The sequence below is a fragment of the Medicago truncatula genome, chromosome 1 (assembly GCF_003473485.1).
Source record: "Medicago truncatula cultivar Jemalong A17 chromosome 1, MtrunA17r5.0-ANR, whole genome shotgun sequence".
NCBI classification, from domain to species: Eukaryota; Viridiplantae; Streptophyta; class Magnoliopsida; order Fabales; family Fabaceae; genus Medicago; species Medicago truncatula.
Window position 1 is genome coordinate 35,384,276 of NC_053042.1, and position 23,052 is coordinate 35,407,327.

Below are 23,052 nucleotides of genomic sequence, written 5' to 3' on the forward strand. Positions count from 1 at the left end.
AAACTACTTATATATATAATTAATAATTAACACTATAATATAATATTGACATAGTATACACATAATTATAATTTATATTACATATAAATACATATTTAATATTTTATCTTATACACGTATCAATTATACAATTCAAATAATACTCTTTTTTTGTTCGAAAATCAAGTAAAACTCAAAAAGCTTGAATCGAAAAAACTCCTTCGACGTTCTCAAAATGAAAAACAGCGACGACGCAATTGCTCGTGAGATTTCGTGAAAAACAAATTTGTTGCATATAGCAACTCTCTATTGAAAAAGATAAGTATAATTTATTACAATATAAATTAAAATTGCAAATATATTTACCTATAATTTTAATCAAAATCAAAATAAGATTTATAAAACATACTGTTCCAAAATTATACACATTAGCAGCACAATAAATAGAATGGACAAACGGACCCAAAGTGCCTGTTTGAACACCAATAATACATAAAAAATATTAATGAATACAAATTATTAAAATTTTGAATTTCAAAAGAAGAAAATTATAGAGCAGCATCATTTTATTTTATACCAACACTAAACACTAATTATATACCCGACAATTAATAAAGCAATATAAACATAATAATACAGAAAATAATAGCAACAAATCAATCCTAGTCCTGTAACTGCAGCTTATGGATATTTGAGATGCTAAGACACAAGTTTGAACGCATAATTTTACTTAAAAAAGAAAAAATTGTTGTCCACATAAAATTATGCAGGTAGGTTTAGTTTTCTCTAATTAAAATTTCCTTCAATAGAATAGAAAATTGTTTGCATTATTCAAGTAGTATTCCCTAAAAACAAGTTCTCTAATGTGTAATTTTCACATAAAAGTTTAAAATGTGATCTCCATTTTAATCATTCTATTTAAATTGCACATGTATTTCTAACTCATTCATTTTAAACCGTGAATATCACACTATGTATAAATTTCATATTTTCGCTATTCTCCAACTTAAAGACACCCAACCTAAAGGCACATCCTGGTGTTAAACTTGCCCAATTATTATGCTCCACATTTAATTCTGTATTCACACAGTGATTATCATGATTTATGATCATTATCAAAGTTATTGCCAATACCAAATCATTTTACTATTTACATTTATTATTCTAATGATGAGAAACACTTGTAACACATTTTCTACCAAAAAAAAAAAACACACATGCAACACATTGATTCATTTAACAAAAAATTTAGCTCAATCATATTAGCTTCTAACTAATCATTTCACCTAAGCAACAACAAAGATCTTCTCCTCCATTATATTAAGGAATCCCCTTTGAGAGGCTTGATTTTATGTACAATGGTTCAACACAATAATACCATTCAACACCCACTTTTTCAATTCCCAACACTCCACATCATTTTCTCTCTCTTAATTCAACATTCATTCAATTTTTACCTCTCCAATAGTTTTTTCATTCAACACCCTACCCCACCACCTTTTATTTCTTATTCTTTATTTAATTTATATTTTTGTTTTTATAATTACATAAAATTAAAATTATCGATTATAATTAAATTAAAATAAAGATACACTTAATTTTATTTTTTTGTAAAAACAAAATTTATTTAAATAATTTATTTATATTTTCTTAACTTAAAATGCAATACAACAAACTAAGCACGCAACACACAAATAGCTTAAAATGCAAGACAACAAACAAGCACACAACACACAAATAATTTAGTACAATACAAATCATCTTCAATCATGAAACATTCCAAATTTTGTCCATATGTGCTTCACTAGATCTGCTTGCAATTCGTGATGAACATTTGGATCACGCAACTCGGATCTAGCACGCACATGATTTGCAAATGTGGGTAACACCTCGGTCGAGTATGGTTGCTGTGTACTAGATCCACTTCCCTCAGATTGCTCAAAATCGGTCCAACGTTGAGCATATGTATCTCGTTCATCCTCAACAATCATATTATGTAATATGATGCATGACCTCATGATTATACCCAAATCAGCTATGTCCCACAAGCGAGCTGGTTCACGGATGATTTTAAATCGAGCTTGAAGCACTCCAAAAGCACGTTCGATGTCCTTCCGACAGCTCTCTTGATGTTTTGCAAATAACTTATCGGGTTCACTTTGAGGAAGCCTAATTGATTTGACGAAAGTTGGGTAAGAAGGGTAGATACCATCAGCTAGATAGTATGTCATATTATAGGGACGTTGATTCACAAAGTAATTCACCCTTGGAGTCTTTCCCTGTTCCACATCATCGAACACTGGTGACCGGTCTAGAACGTTTATATCGTTCAACGTTCCCGGACATCCAAAAAAGGCATGCCAGATCCATAGATCATGAGATGCAACTGCTTCAAGAATAACTGTGGTGGTTCCCTTATCCCCCCTGGTGAATTGACCTTCCCATGCTTTAGGACAATTTTTCCACTCCCAGTGCATGCAGTCAATACTCCCGATCATCCCTGGGAACCCCCGCATTTCACTAACATGTAGTATTCTTTGAAGGTCATCTTGGGTTGGTGCTCTCAGATACACTTGCTCATACAGTCGTATGATTCCTTTACAGAATCTACGTAAGCACTCCAATGCTGTAGTACCTCCTATTTTTATGTATTCATCTACCGCATCTGCTGCCACACCATATGCTAACATTCGCATTGCTGTGGTACATTTTGCTAACGGTGATATACCTTCTTTGTTGGCGGCATCAACTCGCTGGGTGAAGTAGTTATCACTACTTGAAAGGTCTCCAACGATTCGAAGGAAGACATGTTTTTGCATCCGGTACCGACGACGAAACATTGCATCGTCATATGTAGGCTCATTGGCAAAGTAGTCGTCAATGAGTCTTTGGTTTGCCCCTGCATGATCTCTCTTTAAATATTTTCTACTACGAGATCCACTACCTTCCTCTATTTGTTTTCGACGCTGAATAAATCGGTTGACCATATACGTGTCTTCAGCATCACGTTTTTGGAAGTAGGCTTCCAAATCAAAAGGATCCATTGATAGGTTTTTTGGAAGAAGATATGAATGAGATTTGTGAAATTGAAAGTAGATTTTAATGAGACTTGTGAAATTGAAAGTAGATATGAGTCCCTATATATAAGTACATTGTGTGGTGGACATTGACGGATTTGAAATAAGTTATAGTAGGTGAAATAATGGGCACACAGTGGACATAATTATTAAAGCAAATAAGTCACGGGGACTAGACAACACTGACAATTATTAAAGTAAACATTGGGGACTAGACAACACTCTGATAACTATTAAAGCAAACAGTGAGGACTAGACAAAACTCTGATAATTATTAAAGCAAACAGTGAGGACTAGACAAAACTCTTATAATTATTAAAGCAAACAAGTCACGGGGACTAGACAACACTGACAATTATTAAAGTAAACATTGGGGACTAGACAACACTCTGATAACTATTAAAGCAAACAGTGAGGACTAGACAAAACTCTGATAATTATTAAAGCAAACAGTGAGGACTAGACAAAACTCTTATAATTATTAAAGCAAACAAGTCACGGGGACTAGACAACACTGACAATTATTAAAGTAAACATTGGGGACTAGACAACACTCTGATAACTATTAAAGCAAACAGTGAGGACTAGACAAAACTCTTATAATTATTAAAGCAAACACTACGGACTAGACAACACTGACAAATATTAAAGCAAACACTACGGACTAGACAACACTGACAAATATTAAAGCAAACAGTCGGGACTAGACAACACTGATAATGTTGACTGAATACAAACAAATATTTGATTAAAATTAATTTTCAAACAGCTCACGCTCCAACTTCTCCAACAGCTCCTTCTTCCGGTCATCGAGATGCTCTTCGTCCCTTAACTTTAGATACATTTTCATTTTTTTAGCTTTAGTCTTTTCTTGCAGCAACTTGTTTTTCTGTTGTTTCACCAAATTTAACTCTTTCAATTGTTCAATCTCTTGCTCTTTTAATTCTTTGAATTGAACCCATTCCTTTTCCACCTTCTCCAATGTCTCGCCCTTGCTTTTCATTTTACCTTTTTTTTTAGCTGCCTCCCTACCCATTGGACGAGCACTAGATCCTACAGAGTCCTCGTGAGATCTCTTAGATCCACTACTCCCTGACCCAACATTTCCTCCCATCTGACTACCATAACGTGGTTGATCACGGAGAGCGTGCCATTCTTCATTCAAAGTAAATTGAATATTCTTCCCACCTGCAAACAATTCCTGCGCTTTTGTCAAAACATCATCTTCCGACCAACCGCTTCCTTGCATACGCTTAGCGCTTTCATAAGCACCAATCCATTTATTTATTATTTTGCTCATATAATTAAAACGGTTTCGGCAGGCAACTAGATCGCGGGGAGAATCGAATGAGCTATACTCATTACAATACTCAGCAATTTTACCCCAATATGTTTCTCCTCTCTGGTTTCTCCCGACAACACTGCTTGTTCCATATTTAATCCATGCACTAATTAGAACCAAATTTTGTTGAGTGTTCCATGCTGGTTCCTTACTTCTCTTGCTCTTAGGAGTTGAATCTTCTGGAGTGACTTCATCAGCAATTGCCATGCCACGAGGAGTTATTTGTGTTGAAAATTCAGGATATTGAGTTGCACCAACATTGTGAAAATTATCATTCTCCATTGGCATAGAACCATTAAACGGGGGTGTTTGAGATGGATATCTCATCATAGATCCATAATATGGATGAAAGTTTGGAACAGAGGATGATTGGTTGAAATTTGGTGGAAAACCAAAATTAGGTATGTTTTGAGGACGTTGGTTGAAAAATTGATTTGGATTTGGATAATTGTTGGGATTTTCGTAGTTAAATGGGTAATTAGAATAATTTTGGTTGTTGAAATGGTTATTATTGGGATCCATTTCACTAAAAATAAGATTAAAACTTCAATTAGTTTGCTAATAGAAAGATAATAATAAGAAGAAGATAGTGAAAAACTTGGTTTTTTTTTCTGTGTCCAAATCAAATGAACCAAGTCTCTATTTATAGAGAAAAAAAAATCATGAATTTTGGTATAATTTTTTTTTTTTTTAAATTAATTTACAACGAAATAATTGAGGTTAAATTATGAAAATGATAAGAATCCGGACAGCCAATTAAAACGTGCCACGTGTCATTATCTATCCAAAAAATCTTTCTCTCTCCGCACGTCTGACGCGTCACGCGCCTTGTCTGCGCGTGTAACGCACGCGCCAGTTTTCAACAAATCTCGCGTCGCCACGTGTCCGGCCGGGCAGAGTTAAATTGTGTTTAATGGATTCACCTTCTCTCTTCTCTTCCCTCATTCAACACACTTTAAACACACCATTGCAAAGGAAATTGGTGTTGAATGCTTCATTAAACACACCATTGCATATGGTCTTAGTAACTTCTTTAAGGGTTGCTGCAAAAATGGAAAAGGAAAGACCCCATTTTAATTTCTACGTCTACATTTCTCAAAGTGACAAAATGTGACGCATGGGTTCCATAAAACAAAATGAAAAAGATCATTGCCCTCATCAATTCAATGATATGACCCATTTATATACACTTACTATTTTTTTTTATAGATATATACTTTAATGTTTGATTTCATCATTATTATGCTAAAGTTACAATTTGAAACTTCAATTAAAACCACAGTGTAGTCTAGGAGTCGGGGTGAAAACAATTCCTACGATCCTCTCTTCTGTGGTGGTGAGAGGAGTTTTAGATTTAAGGTACCTTTACTGGTCTTTGAATATTAATTCGACTGAGGTTTCTCTGGTCCTACATATCCCTAAACGTCTTCGGAAATAGCTACATAGTTCTCTATTTGGTAGTGTGGAGTTGAAAGAAGTGAATGAATTATGACATCTAACCTCTTATTTATAGTTGGTGACACGAGTAGTAGGGAGTAGACGATTTAGTGGATAGTAGAGTAGTAGGGTGATCATGGGATCTACCTCTACTCCACCTTTCTACACCGAGTCAAAGACACATGTGTTTCCTACGGGGACTTCGCCAAAGCGCAACATATATCTTGACTCATCTTTGGATAAGGGTAGACAAGACCGCTTCTTTATAAGTTGTGGTCGACGACCCTTTACGAAGACCTGCTTTCAACGTGTTCATCTCGTTCAATAGTGACTCACTATAATTCAACATGGTCTTTAGATGAATAGGACGATACATGGTCTTTCTTGAATAACTCGCATGAGAAATGCCTAAAATATTTGACATTAGAAAAATTAATGTTCATTTTAATAATAGACCTATCTTCAACTAGAATATATCATTTGATTCATTATCAAAATTCTCCAAATTTGTCGGATCTTAAATATTAAAATGAGCAATTTCAATATTTGATACCTTTGGCACATCATCACCAAGATTGGAGACGAAGGATTTGACACCCATCCGATTTTGGGTTTGTGTTTATGCAAAGTTTTCGTTTTTGTGATGTTGTGTTTTAGTTTGTTAAAGCTTTGTGTTGCTATACAAACCCCCTTTTGCATTGATATTGGGCCTTTTGATAAAAAAAAAGGTTTGAAGGCTGTTAGGCTGAAGCTTTGATACTGTTAACATTAGAGCCCTTTTGGTACATTTGCAATACAGACACCCCTTAAAAAGAATGTATTGATCTATATGATGTAGTAATTTAGTATGTATCAAAAGTAAGTATTTTTATATTGTTTCCACAGGGACTAGTGCCATATCATAAACCGTTCAACATTCATTATCATATTAAGTTTAGAGTTTAATTGATTGATTGTTGTAAAAGATATCAGACTAAAAATGCGGTAATAAAACGAAGATTTGATAAGGCATAAAACTGTTAGGATTAGAGTTCGTCGACCAAGCTTTGCATATATTCTAATGACCACATATATAAATTCTAGCCTTCAATCGATATTATCACATATCACCTGACAACATCATTCATGTCTAAATGATATTGTGATTTTGATCGTATCCTGTAATCGACGATTTCTCAATCTATTAAACGATCCGATATCATTAAGCTTTGATACTTAAGGTGATTATCAAAACACTAATCCTATGTCTAGAATTCTTGTTTTGATAGATGATTATTCTAACCCTAGATTCAAAAGTATTTTTCAATAACATTTTAAATCAAACATAAACATGAATTGCAAGAATAATCTCAATATCAAATAAAAAGCTAGAATCATATATTTAAGGATCAAAAGATTACATGCTAGGCTTGATCAAGTACCTCTAATCCCAACAAAGTAGATTTAGCTACTCATTATCATGGTAGCTTTACAAAAATGGAAGAAATGATGAAGATTCATGTTAAGATCTTGATTTCTCAAATGTTCTTGATGCTAACACCCTTGCTTTATAGTGCTCTCTCAATTTTGACCTATCTCTCTCTAAAAAGTAACAACATAATGATTCGGAAATGTTTGAGACGACTTTTATACTTTTGCAGAAAAATAAGAACTCGCCATGGTGAGATGACCTTGCTTCACCAGTGGGTTTTTGCCATGTCATCTTTGAGGAGTCAAATCCGCCTTATCTCTCCAGGTGAGGCTATTGCTCACCATGGAGAGCTTTGATTTTATGAAATCCTGAGCTTCTGGAACTTGCTCGCCTTCCCTTCACCATGGCGAGCTGCGGCGAGCTTTAGAGCGTGTTAAAGGGGGAATTTCTGAACTCACTCACTGCAGGCTCGCCTTTGGCTTGCCATGGCGAGTGAGCTCTCCTTCTGCTTGCTATGGCAAGCTTGGACTTGTGAATTTTGGGTGGTTTTTGACTTCAACTCGCCATGAATTCGCCGTTGGCTCATTGTGGCGAGTTAACCTTTGCAATTCTTCAAGTTTCTTTCTTTAATTCTTGTCTTGTTCATCATTTTCCTGCACAATGGGATAAAGTAAGATGTGAAAAAGCATAATAGGGCATTTTGTCATATTTTCACGGCTTTTCCTTGGATAACTTGTAAAACAAGTAACCAAAAGTGCTTAACATATATCATGTATTTACTGCTTTCTAGAACTTGTCAAACTCACCGCAACTTAGCTCTTTGTCTGTCCTCAAACAAAAGACTCAAAAGGACAAAGCTAATCACAAGACATAAAGAGCAAAGGTTTTGAAAAATTGTTTAGATGCATGATTCAACTGTGACTGCGCGGGCAAGTATGTAGTTTCCGATTAATCCAGACATATACCATAAATGTGAAACAAGTCATAAGCACAAAATTCATATCACTCAGTTCAAGTCAATAACATGATCATGGATCAAAAGGTCTGTAAAGGGTTGTAACTTGGCTCGGCTACAAAAGAAAGGACATATGTGGGATAATTGAATTCAAATGGCCAAGCATAGAGGAACATTCTTTCTATTTACAATCAAAAAAATAAATTTACGCGATTCCCCTCAATTTCTTTATAAAACTCTTGGTGATAAACAATCTACACACTAATCTTGACAACTTATTCTATTTTTTCTTTTTTCTTTCTTTTCTTCCTTCTCTCTCTCTCTCTCTCTCTGTTTTTTTTTTGTACAAATCACTGGTGTCTCGATCAAAAATTTCAAATTCATCAAATTATTTGACAATCAAGCTAAACTTCCCTTTTCTCCCCAACTTGCGTAAACCATAACCCTAATTGAATGTTCCCCTATCCTAAGGCAAGAGACATAATTTCATGGAGGTTAAGAGTTTAAAATGAATGTAAAAATATCAGAGTTCAATAACGAGTAAAAAATTAACTGGATTTTGAAAAGTTTAGGGAAAATTTATTAAGTATTGTGCTTATGAATATTAACAGTTCATAATTGAGGACTTCGATTCATTTGACTCAGATGGGTTTATCAATTACCCGCTCTTCTCACTGGGTAGGCTTTATGTGGTCAAGTGTTTCATATCAATTTCAAAAAATGTGCATTGATCACTTCCATGTTTTCATACAATTCAAAACAATTATTAAATTTAACATAAAACGACCGAGTTAAACAAAGAATGTCGGTCTCCTGCATATAGTACAAACAACTTGAGGTTTCCTCATTTTAGGCTAGTTTTAAGTGGTTCACAAATAAACATGTTATTGCAGAGAACTAAATGAAATGAACTTTGTACAAAGTACTCGTTTCAAATTCAAGTAAGTACCTAGAGCAACATGAAAAAAGTACCTTGTTCGTTTTCCTCCACAATGGGATAAAGTAAGATGTAAAAAGCATAATAGGGCATTTTGTCATATTTTCATGGCTTTTCCCTAAATAACTTGTAAAACAAGTAACTAAAAGTGCTTAATATATATCATTTATTTACTACTTTCTAGCACTTATCAATATACACCCCGCTATAAAAAAACTTTTTTGGGCCCCTTAAAGGCATGGGCCCTAGGCCGTCGTACCCCAGGCTTGTGCCTTGGGCCAGACCTAAAATAGACTTAACTAAGAAATAAATAGTTAGAGTGCCAAACATTAAATTCTGGGTATAGCACAAATAGAACAATGTCAATTCAAATTAAGGCTAAGACCTTAACTAGCTTTATGAAAAAGCACCATGTCACCCAAACGCTTTTTTGACCAAGGTTGCGTCTTATTGCAACATAATTAAGCTATAAAATTGCTCCAATTTATTACTTCAAAAGTGCATATCATTAATTTTATTTTTTTGGTCAAACATTAAATTCATTTTTTTTTCCTGTCAAAAATAAAACTCCGCATCCATATCAAAATAGAAAAACTATCAATCCAAAATTAAGACCGCAATTTAATATTTTCAAAGGTTGCATCTTTATACATTGGAACTTACACCTATTCAAATCTATATAAATGAATACACACCCCATATACTCACAAATCAACCATTGTTGTATTCTTCAGAAACCATACCTGCATAATTTTTTTCATCTTCTTATCCAGAACCATAACCATGGCAAGAGATAACAATTACATATTCTCTTTGTTACCAGAATCACTTCTTTTGAAATCATTACTATTCCACTCTTAGCCGCTGCAACATGTATCCTTAACAAAAAGTGGTTAAGGATATGACAATCCGGTGACAACATCGACTTCAATGAAAACTGTTTTGTCGATTCAACTTTAGGTGAAATCAAACAAGCACAAAAATAAATTTTCAACAACTTCATCACAAATTGGATTGCACACTTCACTGGCCGTCACATTAAAAAAATTTCTCTCACGGTTTTGAACACTCAAACTTGCGGGGAAACAAATCGAATGTTTTGTTGCTTTCGTGACACAACGAGGTATGGAAGATTAAACTTTTGATTTCTCTGATTCTAAATGGTATGATAATGATTTGGATGATAAACATGCGTTATTCCAATTGACAACACATGTTTATTAACTAGGATCATTGCTTCAATCACTGAAATTGTATTCATGTGGTTTGGATATGCCAAATTTTCTTATCTTTACTGCACTTAAAGAAGTTTGGTTTTTGAGAGTATCGATGTGAACTTCAATCCAACCTAAAGAAACGTCTTTGAGTGCACAAAAGTTAAGAAAATCTGGCATATCAAAATCACATGCATACAATTTCAGTGATTTGAGGAATAGTTTGAGTTGATAAACATGCATTGGCAATTGGAACAACGCAATCCAAATCGTTCGAGTCCTATTTAGGATTTGAGAAATCAAGAGTTAAATCTTTCACACAGCGTTGTATCGCGAAAGCAACATAACGTTCGATTGTTTCCCAACAAGTTTGAGGGTTCGAAACCATGAGGGAAAATTTGTTAATATGACAGCTAGTGAAGTGTGCGATCCAATTTGTGATGAAATTGATGAAAACTTCTCTTTGTGCCTGTTTGATTTCATCCAAAGTTGAATTGACAAAAAGGTTTTCGTTGAAGTCGATGTTATCAACAGATTGCCATATCCTCAACCACTTTTTGTTAAGGATACATGTAGCAGCGGCTATGAGTAGGATAGAAATGATTGCAAGATGTGATTCTGATAACAAAGGGAATATATTTCACTGTTATCTCTTGCAAGAAACTTCAATTGCATTTCTTTTTCAACTTAAATTTAAATTAACATATATACAATTTGGTTGTTAAACTGTCTCTTGATTTACAGATTTTGATGAGATGAGTTGTGAGATGATATTTGGTCAGGAACCCGCAACATCAACCGATGAACCAGCACTCAAGCAACCCTGCTATAAAATTTGTAAGATACTTATTTTGAGAATATTGATTACATTTATTTACATGCCAATTATTCTTAGGCCTTCATAAATTAGCAAAGTAGATTATGAAGAATCAAGCTAGTAGCAAGGCTTGAGAAGAAAATGATTATCAAGCCTCGTGATTTTAGTTTTGTTCCAAGTTAAGATGTTAGTAGAATCTGAATTAAGGAGGTGTGTTGAAGTATAATTCATATTCTAATGTTAGTTAGTTGTGGATAAATCCAACTATGTTTGTTGGTTAGTTAGTAACCAACTAGTCTCCTCTCACATTCAATAATAAAGACTTTTATCATTATTTTATAGTCTCCCCTCTAAAGTGTGAGTGTGTAGAGATCATTCTGATTTCACTAGAGAACATTCTAAAGTATCCAAAACATTTTAATCTTTCTCTCAATTCTGTATGTGTATGTTCTATCACAAATTTCTCAATTCATCAAGCCTCTGATATCACGAAATGTCTTGCTTTATACTTACTCGCTACGGAAATATCTTCAGGCACTAGTCCATTGTCTCCCTTATTACAAATGGTGGAAAAATATCCATAAATCGAAACTATATAAAAAAAATAACTTAGTAAATTAAAACAAAAATTTATAACATATAATTTTAACTTACAATATAAATCAAGATCAATAAATGTTACATCTATAATAGGGTCATGTACCCTCCCACATGTTGCGTAGTATGACCACAACCATCTACAAGCTTTTGATGCAACCACCTTGTATTTCCCCTATTTCTTTGTCCTACTCTCTATCTCTCTCTAAAAAATTTCTATATTTCTTTACTTCTTTCGTTGGATGTTTTCCTCTACTTCAGAACTTTGGTTTCTTACATGCTTTGATGGGCGAAGGCCTAGATCTTCCTCTTTTAGATCTAATACTTGTAGCCTTCATTCTTGTTTTAATTAATACACATTGTGGTGGAAAAAATAGTAAAAATACAAGGAATACTAGTACAAACTTTGGTTCTAGCTTATTTACAAGAATTAAGGGGTTTTTATGATGTTTCTTGCAAATTAAGTTAATAAATGTCATGATTTATATATGTAAGTTAACGCATCACATTTGCATGTTTGGTTTGTTTATGTGTATGTAATGTAAGTTTCGTAAATGGTTCATTATTCAAATAAAAAAAAAATTGTCAATATAAATATTTGATTATATTGCCATTTAATTATAATCGCCGGACGATTAAAAATATTTTATTTTAATTACAATAATGTAAAAAGTATCAAAACTAAGTTCACCTTGATAAATCTTTGACGAAGATAGTGATATCTATGAAGTTTGTTGAGAATGTACCAATCATCGATTTATTCAACGATATGACATATTTTCATATAAACTCATTTAAAAAATAAAAATAAAATTTTATATGTGGTACCCATGGTATCCAACTAAAATTTAGAGTATCTAAAATTTACATAAATCTTGATTATGTCCATGGTAAAAAAAATAAAGCATAGTCCGCAAATGATGCCAAATAAGTAGTTCGCATTGGCAATTAGTTGATTTATCATACAGCAAAGGACCCCAAAGAAGGAGACAAGGCGTGAAGAATCAACAGTAACCAATAGCCATACCAATGGACAAATTTATTATTGAATTCTTAAGGCAGAGACATGCATGTGCCACTGGGACTGCCACTGCCCAGTTTACTTACCCACTTATCTTTCACACATGACACATGCATGGTTAAGTCTATATATGTGACCTTTTTTTGTCATTAAAAAAAACGAACCATCTTCCTTCTTTTTCAATGTTTAGTTTCTTTCAGTGCCTAAAGATAGATATCATGAATTGATTGTTGAGAAATCATTGTCCATACAATAGGCAAAGAACCTTAATCCTTGGATTTTGATAGGGATGGCAAACTAAGACCAAAAAGAGATAACATAGTGGAAGATAGAGATTGGTAACTTGGTATATAAGGAGAGATGCAGACCAATAAGTTTTTTAAATGAGAATGAAAAAAAACGAATGAACACTCAATCTCATCCTGAAGAGAAAAAAAAAAACTCGCCTGTGTTGGTCTGAGGATATTGTTTTGGAATCCGGGAGTTTGCAGCTTCTTAAAGTCTCAGATTCAATCTCTCCGATGTCAATTTTGGTTAACTAATTTAACTTCTTAAAAAAAAATTCAATCCTGAAAAATTAGAGACTTAAATCCATATATCCATATGAATGTGTTTTTTTTTTTTACTCGCATTTGTGTCCAATTTTGCATAAGTTTGCACATGTTAATTCATCTAGGAGTAGTGATATTTGAACAACTATTTCATACAATTTTTGGTGACAACTTTTTTTTTCTCTCTTTTCATTGGTTAAAAACAATGGAAAGAGAATAAGAGGACAATGTGAGTATGAGAGAGAAAGTTATCACAAAGTGGATGTACATATATCATTTCTCTTCATCCAGTGACATAAATGTGAAAAATCAATCTTCTACTAAAAAGTCAAATTAGTCCTTGTATGAGCCAAAACCGTCTCCATTATCATTTATATTTCTTAACCCTAACTCTTATTCATTGTGACTTTATTCCTCATCACATCCTCCAAATTCATTTATATTGAGTTGGAATCCCTGCATTCAAGCCATTGCCCTCTACGTAGGTGTCCAACAATGTAAAGAAATGTTTCTTCGACACATTTTTTTGGTGTCACACTAGTCATACAATTTATGCTTTCTAAGTTATTGTTTCTCATACAATTATGTTAATTTGGTAACATGACAAGTAACTAAGATAGAGAACTAAAATATCTGAACTGAACAATTTATTTACAATTATCTAGTACTGCGTTATCTGTTAATTTTGTGAAATGACAAGTAACCAAGATAGAGATATGGTAGACCGACATAATGAATGAACATGCTACACATCACCATAAATGTTGAGGCTTTACATGATGATTATTGATTAAGTTACAGACTAAAATGTCTCAATTTATTTTTGTCAACAAGGACTAAAAATTGTCTCTTAATTTATTTTTTTATTTTTTCCTTAAAAAAAAACTTTTTTTTTTTAAGAAATACAAGAGGCAAGATAAGCAAGACAGCTTGCATCATTGTTGTTTTCTTATGACCAAAAATCCGATTACTTCATTGTTTCTAAATAATTCAACCATCCAATCCAAATAACCTACAAACCTCTCTCTTTCCGCTTGTCCGAAAACTTGTAGACCGCAAAATTGTTTTGAGCATGAAATTTGGCAGAATTGGAAACACAAATGACATGCCCAACAATGAAAAATAGCACCCCATACACTAAAAATCCAAAATGGATTCATCATTGTTTCTGTTTCTACACAATCCCAAGTGAGTTAAGAGATGCCAATATTTGTCTATTTTTAAATATGTTTAAGTATGTATGCCTTCAAGATATATATATATATATATATATATATATATATATATATATATATATATATATATATATATATATATATATATATTTAGGCAACATAGAAAATATATAAAATAAAAAGGAAGTGTTACAAAGACCGGGGGGACATTAGACCTGACCCAGGAATAACCCAGACGGAGATACATCGTGATAAAAAGTCCAAATGGATCAACTCTAATCTATTCTAACCAAAAAATACTAATCAAAGGCGCAACCCAGCGAACCCGCAAACGGACGCGAAACCAGGTTAAAAAAAAAACATGATAACCTGGTTTAATCTTAAATCGTTTAAATTTTATATGATAACCGCTGCGTATTAAATTTGGATAATATTATGTGTCATATGGTGTTCTATTTTGTTCTTTTTATCATATTGTGTTCTATTTTGTTATATATCATGTTAAAGAAAGTGTATATGTTGCAAAATCGAGTGCATCCATACTTTGCATTCTATAAATTGAAAATAGTTTATCCATTGAGATCATAGAATATGAAACATGTCAATAGACTGATTCCCAGACCGAGTAAAAATTTGTGGAGTGAGGGTTTGATACAATTCAGATTATGAAATTTGAACGGTTTTTCTACTATCCACAACTCCCAAAAACTTCTATAAATTGGTGAATTGTGTTTCTTTTTCCTTTTTTGCATTTCACACCACAAAATAATAAACACTTATCAAGTACTCCCTCCGTTTCAAAATATAAGCAAAAATCACTTTTTAGGTTCATTCATTTAATGATATATGTGGTTTATATTATGAATCACATACATCATTAAATGAATGAACCTAAAAAGTGAATTTTGCTTATATTTTGAAACGGAGGTAGTAGAAATTAACATTAAGCAAGTTGTATTTTACTACAACATGGGGAAACATTGTTTGTTTAGTGTCGGTGTTAATGTTACACTATTTGGCTTAAAGAAACCATTTGACCAAATTATTGGTTTTGTTGCAACCATAGCGACACAAGAATGATGGTCATTTGGTAAGCATCATCGTCCGAAGAGCAATCCACATTGACGTATTCAGATCATCCAGATTAAAGTTTAGATCAAAAACGGTGTGAGAACTATGTGCCTTATATTTAATTAATATTGTTTGAAGGGACTTCTCGAGTTAGACATTACCTTGGTGATATTTTTTCACGTTATTATGACAAGTTTGATTCGTCCCATGACATATGAAGAAATTGAGGCATGCCATTAAGAAAGTTTGTTTGGCTGATCCATGATCATGTTTGTGTTTAATTATGTTGTCGCGATTAATATTGTTGCTATATTGCGTTGTTGTATTAAGTTGTTAATGATGTTGTTGCTATTGAAGTAGAATGCGAGATGTTGTTGAATTATGTTGTTATTGTTGAGGTAGAATGTGATTTAATAATTTTTTTTCCCTTTTTCTTATGGCTTTCAAATTCAATAAAAGAAAAAGGCAAACATACCTTTCGTATATAATCTTGACCGGTAAAATAAGATTTTTTATTTTTTTTTTGAGGGAAAAAATAAGAATTTTAGAAGGTGTGCTATAAGCCAAAAGAAATTCTCAAATATAAAATTCTAGCAAAAAAAAAATAAAAATGGTCCAGCTAGGCCCACATATAGAGAAAAGGGCTCTAGAATCCGGTACTCCAGTACTGGCTGCTGCTTAGGTAGCTCCCAAATTTATCACAGCCCCACCATGACTGAAACTTTGCTGCATCGTATAATACTTTAGACATTTCATGGTCAACAACTTGTAATATTGCACATGATAGATTTCAGAAACGTATGTATTCAGAATTGTACCATACCTATCATCCTATAATTGAGGAAATAAAAAAATTAAGAAACTGTTGATTGTTTATTCTGCATCACGTCCTTAATTGCTCTTATCATATACTACTTTTGAGAACCAACAAATGATATTGGATGAAATGTTGCAATCAAGTTGTTAATGTAGTTATCATGTATAACTAATTAAGTAACCAATTAAGCTACTATGGCCCAGTAATATTACACTTTCTAGCCCCTCCATTCAACTGTATTTTTCGTCATATTCTCTTAAATGACCGCACAATTATTAACCATGTCTTAAGTGTGGGAATGGAATGAAACTTTGTTTATCGTAAGCATAACTAAAGTAGTAATACTACATCACCCAAAAGTAATATACTAATTACATTTTCAATCATGATGACACTGATATGATCATATGAATATCTATCTAACCATGTGCAATTGCATTCATGATAATCCAAAGGCTGTTAGTGAAATGACATTTATTGAAAGCACAAGGGTATTTGAATATGTGACAGACTGATAAGGTAAGGAATAGTATAAAGAGTAGGTACTATTGATAGTTGAGACATGAGGACCCAAAACGTTGATACTTCCTTATCTAAGTTTGTTCATTTGCATATTTTGATCATTTTCTATTCAAAAATTATAGACATTCAACCATTTTAATGGAAGTCCTGAAACTGGACAAGACCAACTTATTAGGTGTGGTCTATAGGTAACAAAGTTTGATATCCATGAAGGGTAGGCAACAAAAAAATTTCAATTATCGTTATCGTTTGTCAGAAAAAGATAACAAAGGATGTACTGAACTATACTGATACTACTATGTTCATAGTGGGTACCTCAAAGTCCAAAAGTGCTGCACGCTACTGAGTCAGATACAATGCTGCATTGCACTATTGTAACACTGTAGGACCTCATGCTTGCCAAAATTCAAGGGGTAAAAAACCTTTAATTATTATTAGTGTATTGCTTAAGCTTTTATGTTTCTTGTTCATGGTAGTTTGATTTGATGATTAGCCAATTAGTTGGTAACAAAATGATTAATTAACAAGGTTCATTATATAATTGACATCCTCATATTACGCATTGCATTGCAACATTTGCATTCTAAGTCCTAACCAGTAACCACCACATATAACAATGATCATCCAACACTTCCTTTTATATTGACATAAAGTTATGGTCAGATTTTAAATTCCTAATTTTGTCATGGTCATTAACAAAAGTAAAAGCAAAATCACTACAAAGCAATGAAAAAAGAAAAATGATGCAATTAAGCGCGCTAAAATTTGAACAAAGCATGCAACTATTTCTACTTTTTACTTCTCCACCAATTTTTCTCTCCCTCTTTTTCTTTGATGTTGTTATTGAAATTCAATTCAAAACACAAGCTTTCTTCGAAGCGCCTCTTGTTTGTTACATTGAGGTGCAAATGAAGCAAGATCTTGTATAGTTTCGCCAATTAAATCCTTGAATACGAGTCGTTCGATGTCCAAAACGACATCTCCCATCTCCACCGTCCATTCGCCCCAACCACTCATCTCCTCTGCCATATCCTTCTTCAACACACCACATATCACTCCAAACAAATCTTCTGATTCAGATTCCTCCCTCTCTCTTATCCTCCGAAACTCTGACCAAATATGATGTGTCTCCTCTCCTTTAGACACTGCCTTCCACGGTGGTAACCTTTGATTCCGGTTAAGAATTTCCTGCAGCGTGTCGAAAATTAACCGCCTCTGCAGAGTCGGAGCTTTTGAAGTATCCTTCCCCTTACGAAATTGTTGCTTCTCAAGTAGGAGGAAAATGTCGCATTCTTCAGGCAAGTAACTAGAAGCTCGCAGAATCTCCGACACATAAACAAAATCACAATCCTCCGATTTTGCCTCCTCCTCGGATTTTCCTTCTCCTGCACTCCACATATCATCTTCTGATTCCGTAGATTGATCTGCAATGTTACAATTTCAACCATAATCAGCAACTAAAACACACATATATATTAATTTATTTATAAAAAGTACACTACTACACTATGGACTCAACTAAGTGCATATTTGATAACATTAAGGTGTATAAACAAAAATTAAATTAAATTAAAATGTGACAGATTCGTTGGGAATTCAGCCCCACGTGATTGTACAACTAAAGAAGCAGACTCTGCTGTTTTGAGGTAACAGTGCAAAACCAAACAAGTGATGCCAAGTCCTTAACCCTGATGTCAAAATGATTGGTCCACATAGGTTTTGGATTTTCCAAGAGAAATAGGACAAGAAAAAAAGAGGCTACACATTTTGCAATACCTTTGAAATTGTAATCAATGCATCGTTTGGTAATTGGTGAAGGTGAGCACCACTCGTCCTTGTAAAAAGACGAGTCAAGAACCGATACTGGACTCGGTTGTAACTCGTTCGCGGCTGTTATCTCAGCTATGCTGTTCAACAATTTATCACATCTATCAAGCAGATTCCTCCCTTCTTTGTACTCCTCCAATTTATACTTCTACATCACAAAAAATAATACAAATTCAGTAAAAGAATTATTAGAAAATTAATTAAGAAAATAAATTATGTGTAGACATACATGTTTTGCAAACTCATTGTGAACTATGACTACTTAGACAAAAACAGTAACTACTATTGTATCTACCTCTGTGTCGGTAAGTGAATTGGAGGTGGTGAAGCTATTCTCTGAAACTGTGGACCATTCATCCTCTGCTACACCCAACATTTTCACCTTAGGATCAATCACTTTTCTCATCCTGGGAGATCCTCCTGTCGCTGTCTGAGCAGTTGCATTTCTTCTTGAACTTATCTTCGGCGAATTAACCGGGGACACTCTTCTAGAATCAACACCTTCATTACTAAGCCTCCTCCGTGTTTCCACGTTCGGGACATTCCTCCGGGTCGGACTTGAGTTTCTCGAATTAACTTGAGCCCGGTCATCAAATCTTGGGCTCAAGTTTCGACGAGCACGAGGACTGGACCGAACAGAAGAATGCGGAGGAGGAGAATCATAACCGGTTCTATTAAACCGCTCAAACCGAGAAAGAGAAGAAGATCTCAGTGGTTTCATTAGCACAATGGGAGATTGGTCATGTTTTTGTGAATGAAGCAGACCTTTAAGCTGCAGAGCCTCTAAGATATGCTTGAGTGTGTCAAGATCTTGAGAAGGTTGGTTAATCCCACGCATCTTCAACCTTTTCTCAATCTCTCCATAGATCAAATCATTGTGCTTTGGTTCAGGGAAGAAATCAGTAGAGTCGTAGAAACTCTTCTTTTGCACCATCATTGTTCCCTTATTCTGCTTCCCTCTTCCTCCTTCCACACCTCTACCATTCCACAATCCATTATCAATGTTACCATAAGAATTAACAACATTAACATTATTATTAACATTAACAGCATTAGAACGATGATGATTATTATTATTCATCTGGCCCGAGCCGACATTGCTCCGTTGAGTGTAACCGTTGGACTTCAATTTTGGCTCTGAAAACCGATCTCTGGAGACTCTGGACTCGGACGCAGATCTCTGAAGCTTTGCGCCGGAATCCGATGGTAATGAGTCAAGACCCATTAATCTAACAATAACACTACTAGTAGAACGACGCTGTTTATCACCGTCGTTCTCAAGATTAGCAGTTGCATTTGTTCGGATCTCTCTAGGGTGAAGCCCTCCTTTGGCATCAACAACTGCTCTGCTATCTAAAGAAAGCCTAGGAGCCTCTCTTGAGAATTTCCATGAAGACCTTGTACCTTCCTTAAGTTCCAGAACAGGAAGGACTTGTTTTGTTTCACTTTTGATCTCTTTAACCGGTGACGGTGATGAAAACACCGGTTTGCCATCATCTTTCTCTGATTTCTCCGGTGAAGGCTGTAAAAACAAAACAATAGAGATTAATCAGTCATTGGGTCGGATACAAGTAAAAAGAGACAGTGAAGAATGAATTACCGGAGGTAATCTTTTAGTGTTGTTGTAGATGCGTTTGCCAGAAAGAAAATGGTTACGGTCGAAGATTTGAAACAAACCAGCCATGCATCCCATCTGTTTGTGAATATGTTTATCTAAGTTGTGATCAATGTCTATCATTTCTTCTTTGTTGTTTAATTTTACTTTACTGGTCATGGTGGTTTTGTGTTGTGTTGTGTTGTGTCACTCTCTTTTATTTGCTTTTGTGTTGTTTTGATGGTGAAACCTCCTCCATTACAACTACTATTCCTAAGATACACTCAGTCTATAAGAAGAGGAAGAAAGAGTATGACATGGGATGTATCGTGTATGGGGGTACCTTTATCCTTACAGACACTCCCGCTTTTCGGGTCTTTAAAACGGGGTGGGCGCAATTCAACTGTTCAAAGACTAGTGTCTCGGGATATTTTTGCCCTTCGCTTTCGTCATAAATTAATCCTAAAATATTGAAATTACGAGACTAGTCTTTCATCAGTTAGTCCGCTTCATTTTTGTAACTAAAGTCAATTATAAGCGTAGTAGAATTAGTTTTTTTCTTTAATGGCAAAAACAAACATAGAGTTAGCAATAGCTGGTCACTAATTCAATAGCATAAATTTGTTAAGGTTTAAAATATTTTACGATATTCTAGAATCTAAATTTTATTTTGTATATCGAACGCATTTTACAAATTCATTTTTCTAATTAATTAAATTACTCGCCTTCTCTAGTGCAATTGAGACATCACCATACTATAATTCTAATTCTATGTTTATCTCTCACTTTTTTCATTTTGTATACAACTTACACGAATTGTTCCAAAAGAATAAATCATGTCTTACACAAATTATTACCTCCGTTCCTTTTTAATTGTCACATTTTGACATTTTACACAAACCAAGACAATCAATAAATATTGCTACTTTTGATACAATAATTTCTATTTTTACTATAATAACCTTATTTATTTAATATCTCATTACATATATTTTTCTTTCTACAATAATAAATAAGGGTAATATTAGTAAAATAACATTTAATGTTGCATTGAACTATATAAAGTGACACTTGAATAGGAACAAAAAAATTCTCAAAAAGAGACACTTAAAAAGTAGGCTTAAATGCTCTTTTGGTCCCTTAACTATTTAATTGGTATCGCTTTGGTCCCTTAACTAAAAAAAATATTGTTTGAGGATTTTAAGTTTTTTTTTAGTCTCGTTTTGGTCACTTCTGTTAGGTTTCCGTTAGTTTTAATAAAAAACGTTAAGTGTGGACACGTGTCACCTTGTCATTGGCTCTAAGATTTTTTTTTTACGAAAAAAAATATTTAAAAAAAAAATTAATTTTTTTGTAAAAAAAAAAAAAAAAAAACTCAGAGCCAATGACAAGGTGACACGTGTCCAGGAGTTAACTTTTTTTAAAACTCTAACGAAAACCTAACAGAAGAGACCAAAACGAGACTAAAAAAAAATTTAAAATCCTCAAACAATCTTTTTTTTAGTTAAGGGACCAAATCGATACCAATTAAATAGTTAAGGGACCAAAAGAGCATTTAAGCTTAAAAAGTAAGGGAGGTAGTATAAAGGAATACATAAATTACAAATAAAACAACCTATTTTTTCTCAATTTCGTGTGTCTGTCTCACTTGACATTTCGGTTTAACAATTAATACTAATTAGACTCAATAATTATGCCACAGCCACCATAAATTGTACAACTGAAAATTAGGATTGTTATAAATGCAATGAATTCGTTTCATTGTTAAATTGTGATATCATATATACCCCTCGTTCGATTTTATTACTACTTATTACAATAATAACGCCTTGTTCCAAGTAATTTTTTCTAGGGAAGTTCCAAGTAGAGCTGTCAAAACGGGTTATCCGGTCCGTTTCGGTCCGGCCCGTTTCGGCCCGGCCCGGTCGGGTTGCGGGTTTTTTAGGGCTGGGTCAAAAAGTCCGGTTTAAAATATGGGCTGGAATAATTGAGCTTGAACCCGGCCCTATACGGGCTCCCGGGCTAACGGGCCAGCCCGCACACACCCTTTTTTTTTTTTTTTTTTTTTTTTAAAATCTTTTAATGATCCTAATTCCAACTATACTTGCACAAGCTAAAAAAAAACATAATCAAATTACAGATTTATATGCACATAATTACACAGTTTAGAGCATACTCATAGAGCTATAAAACATGTAATTTGCAGAATATATGTTGGACTTGGTTATGGTGTGAGATTTTTGCACTTTCTAAGCGTTAGGTGACCTGATTCCTATTCACATTTCTGTTTTTTCTTTGTTTATGTTTTGTCTGTTTTATACTACTATGAATTCAAGACACTATTTTTATTTACTATTACAAGGATTGAAGACTTTTCTTTTTTTGTTTATTGTTTATGTTACTTACGGTTGCAGTGACATGTAGATGTAGTTCAGATGCTATAAACTATTACTAGACTCGAGACATTTTATCCTAATTCCTAATAGAATATATGTTGGACTTAGTTATAATGTTAGATTCTTAGACTCAACACCAAACTGAACCCAACTTTTCGGGCTGCCGGGCTACCCGAAGCCCGAACGGGCTAGCCCTAACGGGTAACGGGCCTTTTCGGGCCGGGTTAAAAAGCCCGGAATTTATTCGGGCTGTAATTTTTAGGCCCAAGCCCTATGTTTTATTCGGGCTTTCGGGCTGGCCCATTCGGCCCG

General features: G+C 33.9%; 3 protein-coding genes across 3 annotated transcripts; all 3 read right to left on the reverse strand.

Moving 5' to 3' along the window:
- Nucleotides 1-930: 930 nt before the first annotated feature.
- Nucleotides 931-3,023, reverse strand: LOC112418609 (uncharacterized). Its single transcript, XM_024775031.2, has 2 exons — nt 2,006-3,023; nt 931-1,055 (listed from the first exon to the last, which is right to left on the reverse strand). Exons 1-2 carry the CDS (start codon nt 3,021-3,023, stop codon nt 931-933), a joined length of 1,143 nt encoding a protein of 380 aa, XP_024630799.1.
- A 787-nt stretch (nt 3,024-3,810) lies between these two features.
- LOC25485782 (glutathione S-transferase T3) lies at nt 3,811-4,725 on the reverse strand. Its single transcript, XM_039830989.1, has one exon. The coding sequence runs from the start codon at nt 4,723-4,725 to the stop codon at nt 3,811-3,813; it is 915 nt and encodes a 304-aa protein (XP_039686923.1).
- A 12,807-nt stretch (nt 4,726-17,532) lies between these two features.
- Nucleotides 17,533-20,746, reverse strand: LOC11423122 (protein LONGIFOLIA 2). Its single transcript, XM_003590505.4, has 4 exons — nt 20,351-20,746; nt 19,046-20,272; nt 18,700-18,898; nt 17,533-18,347 (listed from the first exon to the last, which is right to left on the reverse strand). Exons 1-4 carry the CDS (start codon nt 20,522-20,524, stop codon nt 17,779-17,781), a joined length of 2,169 nt encoding a protein of 722 aa, XP_003590553.1. The 5' UTR covers nt 20,525-20,746; the 3' UTR covers nt 17,533-17,778.
- Between the last annotated feature and the right edge of the window lie 2,306 nt (nt 20,747-23,052).

Bases quoted from the DNA above. Each gene is read 5' to 3' on its own strand.
- LOC112418609 (XM_024775031.2), bottom strand. From the start codon at position 3,023: ATGGATCCTTTTGATTTGGAAGCCTACTTCCAAAAACGTGATGCTGAA. The intron at 1,056-2,005 runs GTATAATCATGA...GTGTGAATACAG, and splicing joins GTGGGACATAGCTGATTTGG to AATTAAATGTGGAGCATAAT.
- LOC25485782 (XM_039830989.1), bottom strand. From the start codon at position 4,725: ATGAGATATCCATCTCAAACACCCCCGTTTAATGGTTCTATGCCAATG.
- LOC11423122 (XM_003590505.4), bottom strand. From the start codon at position 20,524: ATGACCAGTAAAGTAAAATTAAACAACAAAGAAGAAATGATAGACATT. The intron at 20,273-20,350 runs GTAATTCATTCT...TTGTTTTTACAG, and splicing joins ACACTAAAAGATTACCTCCG to CCTTCACCGGAGAAATCAGA. The intron at 18,899-19,045 runs GTAGATACAATA...TTTGTGATGTAG, and splicing joins ATTCACTTACCGACACAGAG to AAGTATAAATTGGAGGAGTA.